Source organism: Gallus gallus, chromosome 13 (assembly GCF_016699485.2).
Source record: "Gallus gallus isolate bGalGal1 chromosome 13, bGalGal1.mat.broiler.GRCg7b, whole genome shotgun sequence".
Classification (NCBI taxonomy): Eukaryota; Metazoa; Chordata; class Aves; order Galliformes; family Phasianidae; genus Gallus; species Gallus gallus.
In genome coordinates, this window is record NC_052544.1 from 4,558,725 (window position 1) to 4,580,316 (window position 21,592).

Genomic DNA, 21,592 nt, shown 5'->3' on the forward strand with positions numbered 1-21,592 from the left:
TAATAAAATGATGATAATAAAAAGAAGCAAAATTTCAGGAAGATGTCTTTAGTTTGGCCTCTTTAAAGGCTCTTTAACCCTAATTCATGTAAACAATGAGAAGGAGAACTGTAATGTGTAATGGCCAAAAACATCAATCTGTCTCACGAAGAAGTCTGTCTACAGATTTATTCATTGTTTTGCTTCATGGCACACAGTTCCAAGTACTCAAATCATGGCAAACTTACTACTGCCTGAGAGTCAACGTCATTTCTGTTATTTTTTCTCCTCTCACATCAGAGAAACTTTCATCTCTCTCTGATCTTTTGATTATGAAATGTCTGATACTGGGTGTGTGTAGAATAACCTGTGAACTGGATAAAACACTGTATTTTTCTCTACATTTCAGTCCAATCACTATTATTGCGCTATCATATAGTCTACCTGACTATTAGACCTTTGATACTCTTTTGAAAGCTGTAGCCCAGACTAGCCAGCCCTTTTAAGGACAGCTTATCATAACTGAAGAGTTTCTAAGAAGCCACAGTAGCAGCATACCAAGATATAATTCGAAGCAGCAGAAAATGCCTTCTATGGGCAAATACACAAATACATCTAACATTATGCATAGCGCCCAGAAACCCTTTCAAAACCACATATGAACTATGGAAACAAAAACGTTTTCTCATCTTAACTAAAGTTAACAGAAATAATTAGGTTCCTACTTAATACCACAGTATTGGTTATCCTCCCCCACCCTCTGGGACTTCAGCTAAGAAACTACATTTTATAATAACGTAAAAGGAAAAAAAAGCTTCATATCATCAATCACACAAGGCTGGAAAAGACCTTCGATTATTTTTCATCAGGCTCACTCAGTTCAACTTCTTTCAATTTCTCTTTCTCAAAACTAATAGAAATTACAGATTTGTGCAATATAGTGCCACTTAACACTTCACCAGCCAGGATGGAATAGCACGTAGACTATCTCAGTTTTTGATGCTACTGTGATAAGACTTTCACAGCTCATGAAACGCTCCAAAGATCAACGCATCTTCTGACAAAGCATGGAGAGCTTATGCTCAGTTTGGCTTTGAACTAAATGGAAGCCTATCCTTGTAGCAAAACCAAAAGCTTCTCAGATCATAGGTTGGATGCTCTTCTGCTATTTATTCCAACATGTTGAGATGACCCACCATTAGGTGAGCAGCTGGCTGTAATACAGAATATACCTAATTAACAGGCTAAATTCATCTCTGAGGTGACTGCAAACAACCTCATTAATTACTGATTACTAAAGACTGCACGAGAGTATTATGACCTTAAGTATGAGAACGTATCAAAAAAGAGAAGAAATGCTCAGCTTCTGGAAATACCTACCCAAAATAACTGTACTGAAGGAGACCACTTCTTTGTCCTTGCCATCATTGTAAAACGCCAGGTGCCACAAACCCACATCCAAGTACTGAACAAACACAGCCTCATTCTGAACAAGAGTCTGAATACTTCGCCGTTCCCGTGGGGATTCCACCACACTCCATTTCTCTTTCCCATCCAAGCGTTCCATGAAATCATACTGCAGGGTAAGAAAAAGAAAAAGGAAACAAAACAAACAAACAAAAACAAAAAACAAAAACAAAAACAAAAAACAAAACCCCAAACAAACAGACCAGAATACAGAATGACATCTCAAAATCTCACAGTCTTATACTAAAAACATCATAAAATGTCATTTCTGGTTAACATGAAGCTAATATCTACTGGGTTCCCCCTGAACACACAGATTTCGTGACTCCTTTCGTAAGAACTGACTCAGAATTATGCATCTTTTCTCTGCACAGGTGATTAAAAATGTGCAAGCAGTATTTCTTGACCAATCAATTTTTGAAAAAGAAGGTAAAATCAATGCTTTGACCATCACAAAATTCCAGGTTCCTGAAGAGCTTTCAAAGCTGGAAAACCTTAACAGATGAGAGAGACACCCTCTCCTAAGGAATCACCTGCCATGATTTACTGCTGCAAGATGTACAAATACGTCAGATGTACCTTTAGATGTATAACTGAATGGACAATCCCAGAATGCAAAAACAAACAGGAATGCACAAACAAAAAATGTGTCTGTCTAACACAATGTATGTTAGTATCCAATTAAAACACACTGTAGAAGTTTGACATCACAGAGCAGTTTGCTTACCTGAGTTTGCATGCAGAACAATCAGGGGTAAGGAGGATACAAGAACCAGAGGGAGCATGGAAAAGGAATAACACAAATCAGGTAGCTGAAGGCATTGAGCTTCTATTAAGGAAAACTGAGAATTTCTGTTTGGATGCTTTGGAAAATTACATTAATCTTTGGAAAACAGATGAAGCAGAGCAAGTGATTATTTAGAGTATAAGAGGGATGGCACCATTAACGGTATGAAACTAAAAAAAGAAAGAAAGAAATTTAAGATGAATGTCAGATAAGCTTCCCATCTATTAAGCTCGGTAATAGTCTCCCAGTGGAGATGCCACTGCATCACACAATTAAACAAAGACTAGAAGAAATATTGGTTAATCTACAATAGGGAATAACTCTGCATAGCAAAGCAGCTGTACCAGAAGTCCTAATGGTTTTTTTCTTTTCTTCTGTCTTTAAGGTTTGCGATTCTGGAGCTCTCAAGCTGATGCTATGCTCAACTTACCAGCTCTCATGGCCCCTGTCTAAGGGAAGACCTTAGGAAACAAGAAAAAATATCTCATCTTTTGATAGCTGTATAACAAGCCCCCTGTGAAAATACATCTTGTTTTAGACACATTTATCTATCTATGAGTAGATAGAGACAGACATGTCTAAAGAAAGAGATATGGTCGATAAAATACAGTGAAAGTACATGCTTGCTGGTCAGTAGTTTCATTGCACTTCCTTCTGTCAGCTCCAGCATGTACAGCCTGTGCTCGTGGCAGTTCTAAGAAACCATACACATTCACTGCGTTTCATTTTAAATAGAAAACTGTCATCCTCCATCCAAAAAAGATCCATAAGGTCTGTCTTGTACATTGAACTGCACTCCTTAACTTTGAGTTCTAGCAAATAATACACAATATGCAATAAAATAACAAAGATTATCCCTTCTTGTAGAAGAGACAGAAGGTTGGACTGATTTAATGAGTTAGTGACATACTGCACATCTATTTCAAACAGTGATATAAAAGGTGACCTTTCTGTTTGAAATTTTGTAGTGGTTATAGGAGCAATATAGCACTCAACACACTTAGCATTACAACAAAGGCAAAAGTACTATTACCTTCTTTTTAAATGCATGAAACCATGACATCAGGATGCAGCCACAAAGGAAATCCATGACAGCATGTTTGATTTTGAGCCTGTATCTGCCAAGGTTGAAGGCTATTGCCACAGTAAGTGCATTTAGTCACTCTTCCCAAAGCCTTTACTCATGGGAAAGAATAAGTGACGTGAAATAAAAAGTTTCACCAAACTGTTAAAATCTAATTGCCATTTATTGAGCCTTTTCTCACACAGGATTTCCAGCGAAGAAGGTAGATCAGGTAAATTAATGCATTTAAGCCAATGCACACCAGAGATTTAGAGAATTCTGGCATGTCAGAAACTCTCAGAGCATCAGAGGTGCCAAACACACATGTATCTATCTCTTAAATCAATGACATTTGGAAATATTACTAAAACCTACTGTCTAGCAGTCAGAGGTTAAGGACAGACTCATCACCGCTTTGGGAAATGTTATTACTTGGGCAACATCTTGGGAAAAAGAAATCTTGTTCTTCAGAACAATTGTTCACAAAGGGTCAGCTAGGGAAGTAGCAATAAAAGCTGACATTTCTCACTGGCAACATGCTGTTCATCTCTGCTTATGCTGGCAGGTTCCTCTGCCTCCCCTCTGTTTGATGCTGATTCTACCTCATATAGCAGAGAAGGCTCAGCAGTTGGCAAGATCGAAGGGGAATAGTACTCAGGCTGAAACTGCCTGAAGTAGTTTCAGCTGCAGAATCTCTTTTCACAATGACAGGTGTGACCTAGAGAGAGCAGGTCTCTTGGCATGGCTCCCCATAAGGCTATAATTTTAACTACACACTATAGAGACTCTTTAATTAAACCGTGAAGAACTATTTCACGCTCAGGCAAAAGTGTAATGACTAAACATCAATAAGTTTATGACTTGTGAAGTACCACCGCAAACTGATGTAAAATATAACAATGAATGTTTATCCCTCTCTGGATTCCTCGGGACTATGGGAAGAAGAAAGAAGATAATGTATCTGCAGCTTCTTCCCTGGATGTACAGTCTTAATGGAAGTACTGGGTATGTGCACCCCAAAGTCTGAAATCCCTGACCAAAAGGTCACTGAGAAGGTCAGAACCAGATACGATTTCTTCCTATGGTTGGCTGGATCACCATTTTGTTTCTCGCTGCCCTGTTGATTTTCTGATTTACTCCACTTGTGTGATTAATTACCATTATATAATGCTGTTCCAAAAATATCATTTTTGCATTAAAGCTACCTATTGACAAATATGTGCAGATTAGAAGACACATCTAGGAAACAAAAATAAACACTTTCATGATCGTTGAGAAGCCACTGTGTAATTTTTTAATCTAACAAAAACAACTACTGAGGAAAACTAGATTGCATGTACTGGGAAATGGATCTCGTCAGCTATCAAACTCATCTCTGAAGCAGTTTTTAAGTTTCACTGACTTTTTTTGTTAATAATCCTTTATATTTTGCAGCTTCATTCAGAAAGTCACACAAAAAACGACTAAAATCTGCCCAGAAAAAAACGCACCAGAAATCACAAATGATGACATCTTTGCAGTTCAGTTCTGCAGGGGAGAGCAGTTACTGTGATTAAAGCTGCATATAAAGAAGGCTACTTCTTCAAACAAATTCCAAATTCACGTTTTCCATGATTGTTCATTTATTTTACTACCCAGCATACCAAAACCCTACTGCATACTTTTATTTACAAACCTAAATCTCACGCTAAGTTCTTTCTGGGCAATTTGTTTTTATTATTTCTTCCTTCAGTGCTTCTGTCTTCCTCTGATGCATTTTATTCACAGGCTAATAAGGTCTTTCTTTTTCCAGTAACCATGAGGAGTCAAGAAAAACAGTTTGGGAACACTGCATATATGATAGTGACTACATTGCACAATGTCATCCACAATAACATCCGCTGCTCAATGCCACACATCCGTTCATGCAGGTCTGCTGAGAGCAGCTGCATGCCAGAAGAGAACCAGTTGTGAAAGCATCAAGAAGCAAACAGGCATTGGAACATAGTCTGCACAGTCTTTTTTCTTAGATTTGAAACTACTTGCATACTACCATGAAATCATTAACAGTCTTTGAAAATAGGAGCTGAAAAGAAAGAGCTATTAGAGCTCTTGTCTTAATAATGGATGTGTCTTCAGATGGAAAAAAAAAAGAAAAAAGAAAGAGATGAAAAAGAAGAAGAAAAAAGCATATCTGGCATTGTGGCTACCATTCATCTTATGCTGAAGCCCTGTAAGAGCTACAAAACCAATAATAAAACAAATGTCAGGGAAACTTGTTTGCAAAGTGCTTTAAAATTAGTTCTTTATCAAATCCAGTTGGTAATTATTCATTAACATACACCCATGAAACATCTGACCCACACTGCCAACAGCCCAGGAGCTTATTTCAGCATTTAAACGTGCATCTTGACTGTGACACAACCCGATGGGTGCAATGCAGCACAGCATTCACTACAACAGCAGTCACCATCACAGAGCTCTGGAGTGGCTGGGAAGCAAGGTAACACTGATGCTCCACTATTCTTATTGTCTCAAATAAAGACAGTTCTAAATCAAAATGGTTTTCATTAAATAGAAAACACTGCTGCAAACGGAGGCAGAACAACTCCATGCACTGCCTTCTCCAGACATGGTAGGGATGTTTCTGTATGGTTACTTTATTTCATGCATCATTTTGAATATTTCAACAACGCGTAGTAACATAATTGCTGTAATCTCTGCAGGATCACTTCATGCATTGTTTGAGAATTTACAGTTCATTTTCCATACATTATCAGTTATTAATACGACCATCTCCTATGATCCTTCAAGCCTGCACTGCACATTTTTCTAATTCTATGCACTACTACATAGATAGGAAGAATCTTCTTTGCAAGTAATGCGTTTCTTTGTCTAGTCTGCTTGCCACTCAAAATACTTCCTCTCTCCTCTAGAGCTCCATTCCCCATGCACATGGCACACAACTGCTTCTGGAGAAGTTTACAGCTACATCAGTTTGACTGACTGAACTACGCATCTGGAATATCTGCTAAACACTACTACTGAGAAGGTTAAATCTCAGCAGGGCCCACAGACAGGAACTGCATCTTGTTGTCTCAGGTTAATCATGTACCTAATTTGCTGATTATTGACTTATTCCCACAAAGGATTTTGCTAGGCTTGACATATCAGCACTGATCAGTGATGAACTGTCAAGTCGAGTTGTTCTCTGCTTTACAGTTCATGTCCCTAACTTGCAGAAACAAGGATTTCAAATTTCAATTTTAGAATATTGCCTGGTGTCAACTTCAGACTATTTTCATTAACACAAAACCATTCTGCTTCTTTCTGTCAGAACAGGTCTTCCCTTCACCAACTCCGGTGTGTAACAGCTTGCTTTTCTTTCTCCTGGAAGCAGTTTGGGTGGATTTTGATATAGCAATCTTCTGCTTTATTACCCCACTGAAAAGCACCAAGAACCTGTACGAATATGGGATTTCATTTTGCAGTTATGGAAGAAGGTTGGGACTGCTTCCAGTAACTAAAGGCTGGAAGTGAGGTTCTCTGAGGAGGATTCAAGCTAAATTGGAAACACAGTTGGTATTTCTCATTATTTAATTTATCAGAAAGGTTATGAAATTTATATCCAGCGCTCAAAAGGTTTAGTGAAGGAAAGAAGGGAACTCTGTTTGACCCTAGCTTCTCAGACAGGAACATTATAATGAAACCTGGAACAAATATAGCTGAACACAGTGCAATAGAAATTAATGTTTGGCTTGAAGTAAAAACTATATTTGTTTTGTATTATCATTTACTTTTCTTCTAAGAGACAGAGGCACATCTCCATTATGTGATAGTCAGACAATTATAATTAACTTGTAATTACAGAAAATCTTGATGGTCATTTTGGAGCTTTGGTTGCCCTAAGCCATTTTCACTTCATGATTTATACTTTTGTTTGCTTTCATCATCTAAATTGCTGGGTTATTTTCCATGGTGGAATGATACGGGAAGAGAGCACCAAAATTCTGAAGTAATGAGACATGCTCAATGAATTACATCATTGCCTCACTGGGGCAGCTCATGATCCATAGACACAATCTTGCCCCCGAGACAACGCATGGAAACGTAAGTACCAAAAAATCAAAACATCCTCAAGAAAGGTCCCAGCCTTGGATCATATTCTCGGTGGATCTCTTCTGTGATGGATGGATGTCTGAAAATGGCTGAAAATTATTCAACATTACATAAAATTTTTCCCAACCTATCTAATCTATCTATCTGATTTTCCCAATCTTTGTACAGAACTTCAGGATGTTATACACTAGCCCTTGGCTGTATGGAAAACAAAACACTTGCCCTTCTCCTTCATTTGTGGTCTGCTGGTCTTCATTTTTTACCAGTCAGACATATCTGGATATCAGATACGTACAAATATTTGGTAACTCAGAGAAAAATTCTTAACAGCATATGAGAAGTCAATGGAGTTTGCACAATCAAAAAGCTACTTGCTCACCAGTTTTTAAAAGCAGAAGTCGTAAGTCCATGTAAATCTTGTCTCTCAATTCTACCCAAATCAGCTTGAAAATTTTGGATTTCAATTCAGACTTTAGGCAAGAATGATGGCCAACGAATAAGAGCCAATGCAGACTAGTTCCATAATAAGTAGATCCCAAATTCAGTTAACATAGGTGTGGTTTTCCACAGATACTCCTTCTATCATGATTTAGTGCATGCACATGGACAGTGTTCTCTCAGGGCTGATATCTCCTTGCAAGCAATACAAAAACACTTTCTTTGTATGACAATGCAATTATGTTGAAGTCTCTCTGCATTTGGCTTAATCATTTACGTAACTGCAGTCTGCTTGGCCAAATGAAAACACTATCAGTTCTTTGTCAACCTGGGCGAGGCATCTATGAATGTTGAAAAGGCTTTTCCTCAAAGTTCTAAATTTGATCTTTGGAAATCATAAACTAAATCAAGCATTTAAGTTTAGCTGGTGATTTTTTTAATAAAGAACTGATTTTCAGCAGCAAGGATATGCATGAAGTAAAGGCTCCTTTCCAAAAGCTGGTTCCTATTTCTCCTTCCCTTGTTCTCTAAAGAATGGAGGCTCTTTCCTTTCAGTATGTGCAACTGCAAAATATTATTGCTTATTACAGTTCTAATCTAAATAAATGAGAATCTTTCTATTTACATTAATGACTTTAAATGTATTTTTTCCTCTCTGTAAAATAAAGTATGTCTCTTTATTATTACAGCAAAAGAAATCTAAACTGCACTGCACAGCCTAGAGGAAAAAGATACATAAATTTGGTCCCACTATAAGGCTATCTTTATCTACACCCTTAATTACGTACTACAAAGTCAATGCAAAAAGAGAGGTGGTGCAGAGTTTTCATCTTTGTAGTCAGTTAGAAACTAAGAACTGGGATTCCAAGCTGCAAGATCTGCCCGATGTCGGAGTGAGATATTAAGCCTGAATACTACTTTGATGAAAAAATAGTAAAATTAAAGCTTTCCAGACATGGCCACTGCATTCTGTCCTCTAATATGGTTGGGTAGCAGTGATGCCTAAGACTTTTGTGTGCTCAGCAATACTTTCAAAATCCTGTGGAGTCTGAAACTTCTATAAAGACCAAAAATGATATGTTATCAGATGTAGCTGTGCTGCATTCCAACTGCATACAGTGTTTCGATACTGTGAATCTGACCACCTTCACTCATCATTTTTGATGGGAATGTAACTGGATAGGTTTATCGCAACTGATTCCACAGTTTCCTCAGAGATTTAAAACCTTGCATGCCAAACTGTGAGTAATTTTAAAAACCTGACTAGCAAGAACATCATCCTTGGTTATTTCATTCATCAAAATACTGTTAAGGTGTGTAATAACCTAGAAATCTTAATAACAGGGCAAATATAAAAAACTGAGTCATTCCCAAAATACCACATGGAATCCCTGAGCTTAAGCTCCAAAAGCTCACATGTGAACCTAACATAAATTCTCCCAGCTTCTGAATTTTCGTATTTAAAGCCAAGAAATACATGGATAAATTACCTGTGCATGTGATGGTGGGAGTCCTCTTCTTATATAAACACCGAAAAGAGCATCCTTCCCTAGGGATATGTTGAACTTCAGGAACTGTGGCTGGCTGATATGGATCTGAGACCGCCAGAACACTCCAGGGGGCACCTCTTGGGTGACCTTGCGGCCAACTTCTGTTTCTCCACTATCTATGCTGCTATTCCTAGTGACCCACGGTCCTATAAAATAAAAATGACAACAAATATAAATCAACTATCAATCAAATGAGATAACTGCTTTTAATAAAGGCATTTTTAGCAGTGACATTCAAGATTAATATCTGCAGCAATGCTGCTGTTTAAATCAAACCACTTCCCTAATTTCATTCAATCTGTTGCTGTTTCAATACAAAGAAAAAAAAAAGAAGAATTTGGTCCATATATGCTAAGAAAGAAGGCTTTGAACGTGCTTTTGTGGAGCATCTGCAATCTTCTAATTCCTCTGAGCCTTCAATTCTGTGACTGCTTAGAGAGCCATTTAAGCACACAGAAATCTCCTTTTGGTCTTTTCAGCTGTCTTCTATGCAACTAGCATGTAAAAAAATTTCAGAAAGGTGAACTGAAGGTATAATTTCAATCTTAATGAACTGATTGCAAATTTTATTACTACTGCTTTATATAGCAAAGCAGTTCAGTAAATCCCAGCTCACAGACAATAGAGTTGGTAGAAGAAACGAAATGCACAGAAAAAGATTCAGAACAGTTTCTATACCATAACATGCATCTTCTTAGTCTTTAAAGTAGGTTAGTATAACTCAGTTCACTGCCTTTTAATTCTGTCTGAAGCAGTGAGACTACCTATCTATAGGTCTCTTCCCCATAGATATTTGCAGGGTTAGCTAAAATCCATGTTTTGATGGTTCTTCAGCATGCATTATTGAAGCCAAGATACAAGGCCCTTCTGGTTGAGTGCTCTGGCTTCCAGCCCATGAAATAGCCTTTAAAACTTGGTGTGAATCTCTTCTGCTTGGCAGCTGATCGGGATGGTTCTGAGGTTACACATTTTAAACATGGAGCGTGATAGGTGAAGAGTTAGCAGTGCTTTCAAGCTACAGCATACAACATTGCATTTTGTGCCCTATATCCCCAAGCGACCTGGTGATAAGTCCTTTTTTTTTATTATTATTATAACAGGTACTACAAAGACCCAAAAACAGCAATTTCTGTTGCCACCACAGAAGTCTAAAGGTGTCATTAATATCACTATTGATACATACTGGATGGTACCAATACCTCAGCATTTGTTAAAAGCTCAGCTGTTTACTTCACATCCTTGTCACGGTGAAATGTCCCTTTCAATATGTGGCAAGTAACTGCTGAAATGTTTTCCAGCACTGTATGAATGTAACAGGATGGTGCAGAATGACATAAAATTCCAGCAGGCACGCACATAACAGCTTTTCTGCCCTGGCTATCTTTAATTGACAGAGCTCACTAGCACTGCTTCATTTCCGGCTCCAAATTATCTGTTAGCAGCACCTACACTTGTACATAATGAAACAGATATGCTGGCAGTGTCTTCAAGTGGCAAAAGAATGATTTGAGCACCAACTGCTACCCAGTTTTTGGTAAATTTTCTTTTTCATTTTCTATGCTAATGGACCAATCAAACATGTATTTATCATTACAGCACTTAAACCAATGAAAAAGATGCAAAGACAGCCTGCAAAGAAAGGAGAATTAGTTGCTGACTAATTAGTTAGTTAGTCCTGACTCTTTCTAAGGACATTTGCAGTAGAAGAGAAACTTTCAAAGAAAAAGCTATTTATAGGGAGTATGACAATAAGCATTACTGCTATGCTAAAGGCTGTGTAAGGAGTAAAGGTGAGAAGATCAATACACCAGTACCTCTTCCAATATTCTGAATCTGTTCACTCACCAATGAATAACCTGAATTGTATGCTTTTCAATTCAGTTGATTATGTGAGTGCAACAAAGTCACTTCAGTCCACCAATTCCAGTGCAAATCTTTGACAAATGGAGAGCTGAAATCAGTAGATGTAATCTGCTGAACCAGATGTAAAGCAGGTGAGAATCTGTAGCTCAACTCTGCCTCACCTTAGCAGCCATTCCCTCCACCTCCCCTCTGACCCCTGCAGTGGAATCTGCTTGTTGTTTTGGTTCTTTTGAAGCAATACTTTATCGATCCAACTCTAGCAGTCAGTGGAACAGTGGTCCTGTACAGTCAGAGATACGGTTTGTGTCAGCAGCACAAATCCAATGCTCCAACAAGGTAAAAAAAAAAAAAAAAAAAAGTAGTTTATAGTTACATTTACCTCATATCACAAACACTGCCTATCTCATCAGAGCTACTAACTCCTGAGCTAGCTACCAACACTGCACAATAGCTTATGACATAGAACAGATTTCAGAAAAATGACTCCTTGTTTGAACACTTTAAAATTGATATGGGGTAGAATGACCTTATGCTGCATCTGATTTGCATGTTTTGGTCAACACATTTCAGCCTACATAATAAAGTAGGAGGCAATACTTTCGGAGCAGCGTTTGTACATTCACTTGAGTTACTTTGCAAATAAGTTTACTTCCTACCTTTAAAAGACAGACCTTCAATAGAGGCTCGAGTTTTAGTACTTCCGGCTGAATTTAGCATAGGCCTCCTTTGTATTTACCAATTCTGTTTTGTATTTCTAACAGAGAAAGGCTATTTTCCAGGGGGCTCTAATCATGTAACGCATCAGTCAAGCTTAGAAGAGAATATTCCAGTCATCAGGGGAACCAGAGTAACATTCACACTACTTCGGTGCACACCTCACAGGTGACAATATACTGAATGTCAAACTTACACAAAAAAAATAATTATTTTAAATAACAATTTATTTTTCTCACGAAAATAATGATGTGTTAGTGTAAAAATTGCTTAAAATGGCAGTTAAGACCAGCAAACTAATAATGAAAACCAGCCTAAAGACATGACTCAGGCTCCTCTAACTACTGCAATTATTCAGTTTGGTTAGGCATTATTTTCAGAAGCATCTCCCCATAGATGTTATTTTCTCGCTCCACTACATCGGTGACCTACTTTCTACTTGTCCAAACCACTCCTTCCACAATATTTCAGTGTTTCAAGAAACTCCACTTAGGAATTCCTAAGGACTGTGACAGCTGGAGGAGTTGGACTCAGTAGAGAATGTTAAGAGTTACACGAGCATTTATCAAGTGATAGACAGGTGATGAAGATACACTTAACCCTCTCAAAAGAAAGAACAAAGAATGGAATGGATGGATGACTCCTCAGTTTCGAGTCTTTCTTTTTGGAATAATGCGTATCTCTGATCTGCATCCAGCCCATGCCATGAGCACGTGAAATTTAGCTGCTGCCTTCTGTCTGGCATGCTGAAAGAGACCCAAACTTGCCATTTTAAGAACTTAATGCAAGAATTCCTGTTTTTTTTTGGCTGTAGGTTATAATGCTGAAATTGTAAAACTTATAAATGTTTGGAGCCATGCCAAAATACCTTCAACTAACTTGTGAAGGTTTAAGTCCAGCAAGGAAGCAGAGCTCCAGTAACTATGCATTATTGAATATATTTTCATAAATTCCTGCTGAATTAAGTCTCCCATTGTTACAAAAGAGCATCTTGGCAGGACTTCTTGCTATGTCACAGCCAGCGCACCGAGCTGGTCCTCATGGTGATACTCTAAGATGAATACTTGTAAAAGAAATATTAATCATCTATTAAAAATTCTCACTTTTGAGAGTAATGCAATCACATAAAAAATAGCATAGGAAGGGTCTTGACATTGCTGTATTCCTTACACCACAAATTAGAAATAAAGGAATGAAATGCAAAGTACACATAGCCACTGAACAACCTCTCAGCCAACTGACTTCAGTCTACTTTTTTAAAGCTTAAGAAGCAGAACACCATCATCCTAGCTTTATATTTACGAGAGCTTTGTAGCACTAACAGCTTCACTGAAAAACTTTGTCTCTAGAGACTCTTAAAGTAAAACTCTTTTATAGCTTCCTTCAGTCTTCACCTCCTAATGCAGAGCATGCATCTTTCCACCCGATTCACTCCCTCCAGCTATTTTTAGAAGCTTTTCCATTTTGATGGACCACTGCAGATCACATTCAAAGAACATAAACTGCAGCTGCGTGAAGTTACAGATGTGACAGACTGACAAATCTGAGAAGAAAGACCAAACCAAAGAACTCACATTACCATGAGCAAATAAACCCCCAAATCATTATCTCTGCTGTGGGTGGCTGTCTTGGAGTTTTGTTTATTCCATAACTCTATGGATACTTGATTTTTTCCCCTGTGATTTCCTCTCTATAAACATCTGCAAAAAGAGTTTTAAAAGCATACTTCTTCCCCTTACCCAGGGGAGTCATTTCAATCTCTCAGTCAAACATATATTTATCAACTAAATAACACTTATTCATTTAAACTGCTGTGTTATTTACCCAGTTGAATTACTATTTTGGCATATACATCTGAAAAGACTGTTTTAGCGCTCAAGTATGTTTGCCTTTGAAGCTATCAGACAGGCGATACACGACAACAGCAAGGCGAACTCCCCCACTTGTCAGTTGGCCTCATCTTTGAGCTGGAGGTCAGTCTCAAGGTGGCAGCTGATATGACATGCCCGTTCAGCCTTTAATTTAAATTACATCAAGCGGTGTCAGCTATGCAACAGAACTGCACCTACACTGAGACAAAAGAAACTTTGGGTTTATAGGCTGCTCTGCCACACCAGAGTAAAAAAACATAAATTAAAAATAAAAATTAAATCTGGCTACTGCCATCACATTTAAATAGCAATTACTTCAGTCCTTTGATTACGTGCCTTTCTTACAGAGATGGCTGCAAAACGTGTCTTGATCATCCGTCTGAAAAATATCTGGCAAAATCACCATTCCAATATGTCCATAATGAACTACCAGAACCATTTGGATATTCTCAAATTGATTACAAGGAATAAATTTCACCACGTTGGTTAAAGAGCTTTCTCCTTCACTTCTCTTCCGGTACCTCTCCACTTCTTTGCTGCAGATACAGCTTTCCTTATCTTTATATCTAAATCATTTTTCTGTTCTCATATAACTAGAGATTTTTACAGTTGACTCAGGATTCCAAAGAGCTGTTTGGTATCGCTGTGTAATCACTCAATATAGAAAATAAATATATGTGAGCATTCAAAAATGAACCCCACTGATTTTCTGCCAAAAAACAAATGATGACAATTAATAAAGTTTTTAATGATGGACATTTTTCTTTACCTAAGTTTGTAATTCATATGACCAGGCCATTTCCTATTATTTCAGAACTGAGAGAAATCAATCAATCAATCAGTATTATGCATTACTATCTCACTTATTAATTCCTCAGTGGAATTACGCTTCAGAACACCTACTACTAATACTTAGGGCCCAAGTGGAAAACAGGTGAAGTAGATTGACCGCTGGTGCAAAACAAATTCCCAGAACTATAATAATGTAAGAAGCCAGGAAATGAGGGTTTGTCTGCAGAAGCTGCTCTGACACTTCTTGAACTTCAGTTACGCTGAAGATGCTGAGGTAATAACGAGCTCTATTTAGTGAAGAGGAAGGAAGCTCCTGAATTTGTATGAGCTTCCAGGAGTCCAGCAAAACAGCACGTGAAAGAAAATCAGCATCAGGATTGTTGGCCAGGATAGTGTATTTCTATTGTGCTGAAAGAAATTCTGCAAAGGAACCATCTGCTTAAGACCACTCTCTGCCTCAGCTGCAGCCAAGCAATCTGGCCCTGTGGGTGGAATTAAGAAACGTCTCTCTGCTACTCCGATGCACCCAGAAACATAGGCACATTTTCACATTTCCATGGGCACAGCTTCACAAGATTTGTTGTTTTCAGAATCAAAAGCAAATTATAACTGAAATGAAACGAAGAGCTGTTAGTTCCCAGCGTTGAGCAAAGAACATACTAGCATGGATTTCTGCATCACTGCAATAGTCATCTCTGACGGTGTATAATACAGCTCACCAAGTAACTCCAAACAAAGCCACTCATTCCACCATCATCATCAACACAATCACAGCAAGTAGAAAAAATTCCTCTTCTGCTCTGCTGAACTCAGTCATACCCTTTGCTTATGCTAAGGCAGCCCTGGAGACTGGTGTATTTTCAGAAGACCACATCTGCCACCCTTCGTAGGGTCCACATTACTACTTCTGCTCGCTAACAAGTTAATTAAGATCTAAGTTACATTAGCCACAGAAGTATTTAATAAGATTAATCCACCTGGAAATTGATGGCATGTCTTGATTAAACTGAATGAAGATAACGGAAGTGACATTTAAAATACATTGATTGTTATTACATTTTGATCATCTGTTCAAAGCATCTAAAAGGAATCGGTCGAAACCAAAAGATGCATGCTGCTCACACTATTACTGAGCTTGGAGGTCTGGCTTGTTTGGTATTCTTTTAATCTTTTAATTTTCCGCAACGTGACACTGAAGTCCCTCCATGTGGCCCCCAGTCCTGATGCTCTCTGATGGCTGTGGCATTTTCAGAGTCATTGTTCCCAGCACTCAGGTCAGGGCCCAACTTATTTCACCTGAACCCCAACTCAGCAATATGTAAAGATTCTTCTAATGTAGATTATTTATAATTCCTTTAATGCTGCCTGTCTGCTGCTCTGATAATAAAATATTTTACCTGTTGAAAAAGCATTGCTGTATGCAAACCTTCCAACCCTTTCTCAACATAATTTGGAGAGATGAAGACAAGCTACACAGCTTCGCAGTGACTGCACATTTCAGTTTTCCATATCAATGCAAAGCAAATTTCTGCTAAATGAGTAGAATTCCATTTTTTGTCTCCCTAGATCTGATGGGTTTTAAGCATCCATCTCAAGAAAGTAAGTTCAGACCAGAAGACAGTGTAAAATTTAACAGAAGACTTAAATTTCTTCATTTTGTTGCTGCCATTGTAGGTACCGAACATGATAACTGAAAATAAGTATTCTTCATTGGTGGTAACTGTACTGTTGAAATCCACATGCCTTGGTGGACTTACTGGAGTGTCTCACTAACTGAGACGAACCTGGATGAAGCTGGTTGGATCTAAGAAACACAAACCTAGGATTATTTGGCTATCAGAACATACAACCAAATCTCCTTTTTCCAATTAGTGAACATACATATAGTAACCAAACTAATCCTTCCTTGCCCATCACTACCTTTGGTATCTCTTAAAATGCTCATTTCTAGGGTCAATCTTGTAAATTGTTTTTCAGCTTTATGGAGCCTTAATTTAGCAAATCATAAAGTCAAAAAAATATTAAAGAAATTTTTGATGTTTGTTTTTAAGTAGCAGAAAATCTGACGAATTTGTGAGTACACCAAAGACAATATATCAAACAACAGAAAAAAATCTCTAAAGCATACTGCAGTTGGGATTGCAGCTGGAGCTACTTTGGATAGTTCCACATGAATTATACTTATCTTAGGTGCACTCTGAAATGATTAAAGTTGACTTTTATAGTACATTCTGTCAATTAGAAAGGAAACTGCACATACTGTCAGGAAATGTGTCCAGCCTGCTATATAATTTTAGATTTAGAACATACTCATAGCACAGACTAACAGAATCTAGGCAAACGAGAGCTCTGTAAGGTCACTTAGTTCACCTGTTGGTGAAGAAATGATTGTTCCCAAACACTCTCTTTTTTCCTTTTTCTTCTTCTAGATTGATTACACCAAAATTCTAACACTATCCTTGTGTAACAGTAACAGACCAACAGGCTTCACTCTCAGATTTTTTTCTATAATGTCTATCCCATCCCTGTAGCAATTCCACAATTCCAAGACAGCACCAACTTCTGTTTTTTTAATGCACTATCAAGGACTACAACCTTATCACTTTATTAAGAAAGTAAAAGCTCCTTAATTTGTCGATTAATCTAAATCTGGAGTTCAGCACAGCTAGGAGAGCCTAAGGGCAAAGGAAGTCATCCTTTGCTTTCTTACAGTCAGAGCATAGTGGCCTTCACCTGTGGTTTTACAGCAGCATTGAGGACTTTTCTGCCCGTCACATTTGCCTGTTCCTTTCAGACAACCCCAGCATCAGCGAGACAGAGTGCAATTACAAAAAATGTGCAATTGTGTTTTCTTAATAGTGAATTTTGTTTTCGTTCCGATAAGAAAATGTGGTAATAATGTAATTCACATTTCCCTTAAATTGCATTTTTATTATTTCTTACCCAAATTCAGTCTCTTAATAAGGAACAAGCAGATCAAATTGAAATATCTGCCTCTTTTTCCCCGTCTGAATTGCTCTTCTTTAAAATGCCTTACTTGCTGAGTAGGCACAGCTTGTGTTTAAGTGGCTGTTTTCAGACTAGGGGTTAAAGGTTTCTTTGGGAGAGCCATGTTTTGAAAAGAATGGCTTCATCCTGAGCTGTGTCAATTATAAAAAGGTCACTCTCCACAGCCAGAGTCCTGAAAATGGTTGTTGTGTTAAAAGCTGTCAGAGGCTTTCCTAAAAACTGCTGGGGTAGCAATATTAACTTGAACATAACAGAATGAATGGTGAGGTAGAAAAACTTTTTGCTCTTCCCTGCTGCAAGAATGTCTGTTTTAGATATTCCTTGTGCTCACCCAAGCCTGTCATTCCCATTACTCCTCTGTGGAAGATTACTTACCTAAATATTTTTCCCTTCCTCCTACAAAATTATCAACATTTCAGGAACCTTCTACAAAATGTCAGAAGAAAACTTTTCCAACAGGCTCTGAAGAAGCCCAACTGCAGCAATTTAAGACATAACTAGCAGCGCTGCCTCCTGTCTCCTCCACAGGAGGCTACCAATCCCCAACAGCCGGCATCTCTGTCTCTTGAAATGTGCAATGCTAATTAGAGTAGGGTTGGGATGCACTGCCAGAATTTGCACTGAAGTGCCCCAGGCAGATGAGAACATTCAAATTCAACAATTCTGCTGCCCTACATTTGCACAGAGATGGCAACAAAAAGCTGCAGGGGAGGGAATTTGGAAACATGTTAAACACTGCAGTTGTCTGCTAAGTGACCATAATTGAGGTCCTGGGCTCTTCAGGTTCCTGCCTCAAACCATAGGGTCTCTCACCTGTGCGCAATCTGGAAGGAGTTCAGCAGTAATACAAACATTCTGCCAGGTACTTAGGGATGTGCTGTTCATCCACTGCGCGACCTACAGTAGGAGATGGAAGCCAAGCCAACAAGCTGCTGCCGGAAAACCTACAGTTGTCTTGCCACAACAAGGACGCTGCAATCCAACAAAAGGAGGAAGCCAAAGCTGGTGCCTCCACAGAAAACATAAAGAAGCAGAGGTGCAGCAAATCTGCAGTTTGTAAAAGGACAGCGCATGTCAAAGAACTGAACTCAGCTTTGCTCCCAACGCCTCTTTGGCTGAGATTTGTCCATCCATCCCATGCCCGTGTCCTGCATTAACACTTGCTAGCTTAAGGCTTGTTTCAGGGGTCAGCAGGTCTGGCGTGAGCTGTGAGGTCTGAACAAAGCCATGCTCAGCTCTACACAAAGCTGTGCTGCAGCCCAGCACAGAGCGCTCCCGCCCTGCTGCACAGCGCCCGTGGGCACTTGGAGCTGGAAGGCCACGTTCTGCTTTACTGCTGCTCTTCAGGTAGCAGCCAGGGAAAGCCGCAGTGCTATGTAGCAGAGAAAACACCTGAACCTCATCATCGTTAGAAAACATTCAGTTTAAATGTTTAAAAGCCTCTCTGCGATAATGTAATTTCTCTCTCTTTTGTTAATATATGCTTTCACAGTCTAAGAAAGCGTTTCCGTTCCCAGACATTCCTTCTCATTACCCTCACTCTTCATCCTCTACGGCACGCGGTTTTCCTTCCAGGAAAGGAATAACAGCAACGTGCGGCGTGCAGCGCGCCGGAGCAGCACAGGCCGGGGCTCACCGTGCGCTGCACGGCTCGGGGCGCGCGCCGAGGGCCGCCCGCAGGACGAGGCCCCGCAGCTCACCTCTGCCTGCAGGTGGCGCCGCCGCTCCGTCCTCCGCGCCCGCCGCGCCCGGCCGCAGCCCGTTGCTGAAGGTGTGTCCGTCCGCGGGCTGCAGCTGCCAGTTCAGCCCCAGGAGGTGCATCGCTGCCGGAGACACAAAGCGGAGCAGTGAGGCCGCTGCACGCGGACGGGGAGGGGGGGGAGGGGTAGATACAGCTGATTTCAATTAAACGGCTTTTTGGAAAACGCGACGGCGGCTCGTCCCGCAGGAACGGCAATGGGCTAAAAAAAAAAAAAAAAAAAAAAGGCAACAGCAACAAAAATCAAAACGCAAAAGCAACCCCCGATGACTCCCATAAATCTGTTCCGTTCATTTCTTTTATCGGCTACCGGATCAGTTCTACCCCCGGGAGGCGCGGGGAGCGCTCAGTGCCGCCGGCCGAGACGCTCTCGGAGACAGCGCAGCGCCGCCGGTGCTGCCCCACGTTTATATTGTGCGTGATAATGCATTCACTCATTGTAAAATCAGCTTTAGCTGTGCGTCTACTAATGACGTGCAGTTATTTCACGTTTATTACAACGTATTTAAATCAACACGTTTAATAGCTTCTGTCTTCATTTTGCGGGTTACGCTTCCCCGACAAAGGCGGCTCTGCAAACCTCCAACCGAGCGCGAGGAGCTGCGCTGCCCCCGAGCCGCGCCCAGCAGTGCGCGCTCACCCCGCACCTACGGCGGAGGCCGCGCGGCCACGGCCGGCGCTGAGCATTCCGGAGTGGGAGAAGGGCTGCCGCAGCGCCTTCACAACAGCGTGAGCTATAGGCACAGCAGCAGGGGCTAATTGAATAACTCCTGTGCATAATGCATGAGACTTGACAGGTCTGAATCACTCAGCTGCGGATTTATGTGCATCTTCACTTTGTATAAACAGAAGCTACCTGAATACATCTCCATACTTCCATCATATTATCCCCGTGGCATCCTCCCGCTGCACAGTAGAGGTGGAGGACTGAAAAGGCCACGGTGCTGTTTCTGTTCACTTTCCATGTGCTGCACCCTGCTCACTCGCTCACCTCCCCCCCCAGAACTCAGTACTCTCAGTTATATGCTGCAGTGGTGTTTGAGGGGACGCACTGTCAGCTGGCAGAGAGCACCAGCACTGCAACGATCAGTGTTCCCTCCTGCAGTGTCAGACCCACGAGAGGTAAGGCGCCACTCGCCAGCACTGTGGCGGACAGGAGTGGCAGTGGCAACTGCTCTGAGCTTCGGTGTCAGGGCAAAGCAGTTCCCGCAGAGCTGCAGTTTGTAGTGCTGGAGACCGTCAGACACATCACCACGGAGCACACGGATCCACGTGGATGTGACTGATCTGTACATGTATTCTTAAAAATGAAGAAAAATAACCAAGTATGAACCCGAAATGATGCTTAGCTGAGCAACAAGTCAGAATTCATTTCTATGGAATGTAAACAAATTCCCGGAAAGTTTACAAAAATGTTTCATTCAACTACAACTTTTTTCACTTTGCCCAAACAAACATTTTAAGGGGCTTTTCAGCCTCATCTCAAGCAATTGATTTCCTTTTCAGCACAGCGAAGCTCATACAGCAGGCAGATCGCTGCCTGGCCCCGCTGAGGACAGACACTGCATGGCAGCACAGGGCCGGGCCCCAACCCGCTGCCACCAGGCGTCCTGCAGCCCTCTGCTAAGCAAAGGGCTCTGCAGATTCCCAGAATGAAAAGCAGTGGTGGAGAATCAGACTTGGGTGTTTTATCCTCTATTCAAAGGTGTAATTACTTTTTCATTGCAGGTATAACCATAAATGTAGGTCATTTGAGGAGATGAAATTCTGTTGCTTCAAGTATGAACCATTCTTTACAACAAAGAGATAAGGAAATCATAACTAATAGTCTGCCCAAGAGAATTATAGTTGCTAACTCATAATTACCAGGTAGATTTATACAAGGAATTAAAAAAGATATTAAGGAAAACCTTGATCCATCTGCTTCCAAGTTTGCCATGATTTCATTAGTGACTCCACCGCTCAGTCTTTTAATCACAAACTCACGAGGTAGGTGCAATTACAGCTCCTTCTTTATGGGGCAGGGGTTTGCATGTCTGCTGCAGCTCCCTGCAGAGCCAAAGATGAGGATCTCCTGCACAGCTCACATAGCCATTGCTTGATCCCCATCCTCCCAGTAAGGCAAGCGGACTCATAAATGTGAGGAGCGTTCATCTTCCACCAAGAACACAGCATGAAAAGTGTGTCACGGGGGCCTGCGGG

At 40.2% G+C, this 21,592-nt stretch overlaps 1 protein-coding gene across 24 annotated transcripts in view; it reads right to left on the reverse strand.

The window, feature by feature from the left end:
- TENM2 (teneurin transmembrane protein 2) overlaps positions 1–21,592 on the reverse strand; it is a 608,636-nt gene that overhangs the window by 98,948 nt on the left and 488,096 nt on the right. For 18 of the 24 annotated variants that reach the window (XM_046900248.1, XM_025154777.3, XM_040646801.2 and 15 more), the window contains 3 exon segments: positions 19,332–19,454; positions 9,323–9,528; positions 1,360–1,555 (listed from right to left, as the gene is read on the reverse strand). In XM_046900248.1, coding sequence (XP_046756204.1) covers positions 1,360–1,555; positions 9,323–9,528; positions 19,332–19,454 — 525 coding nt within the window. 24 annotated transcript variants of the gene reach the window in all.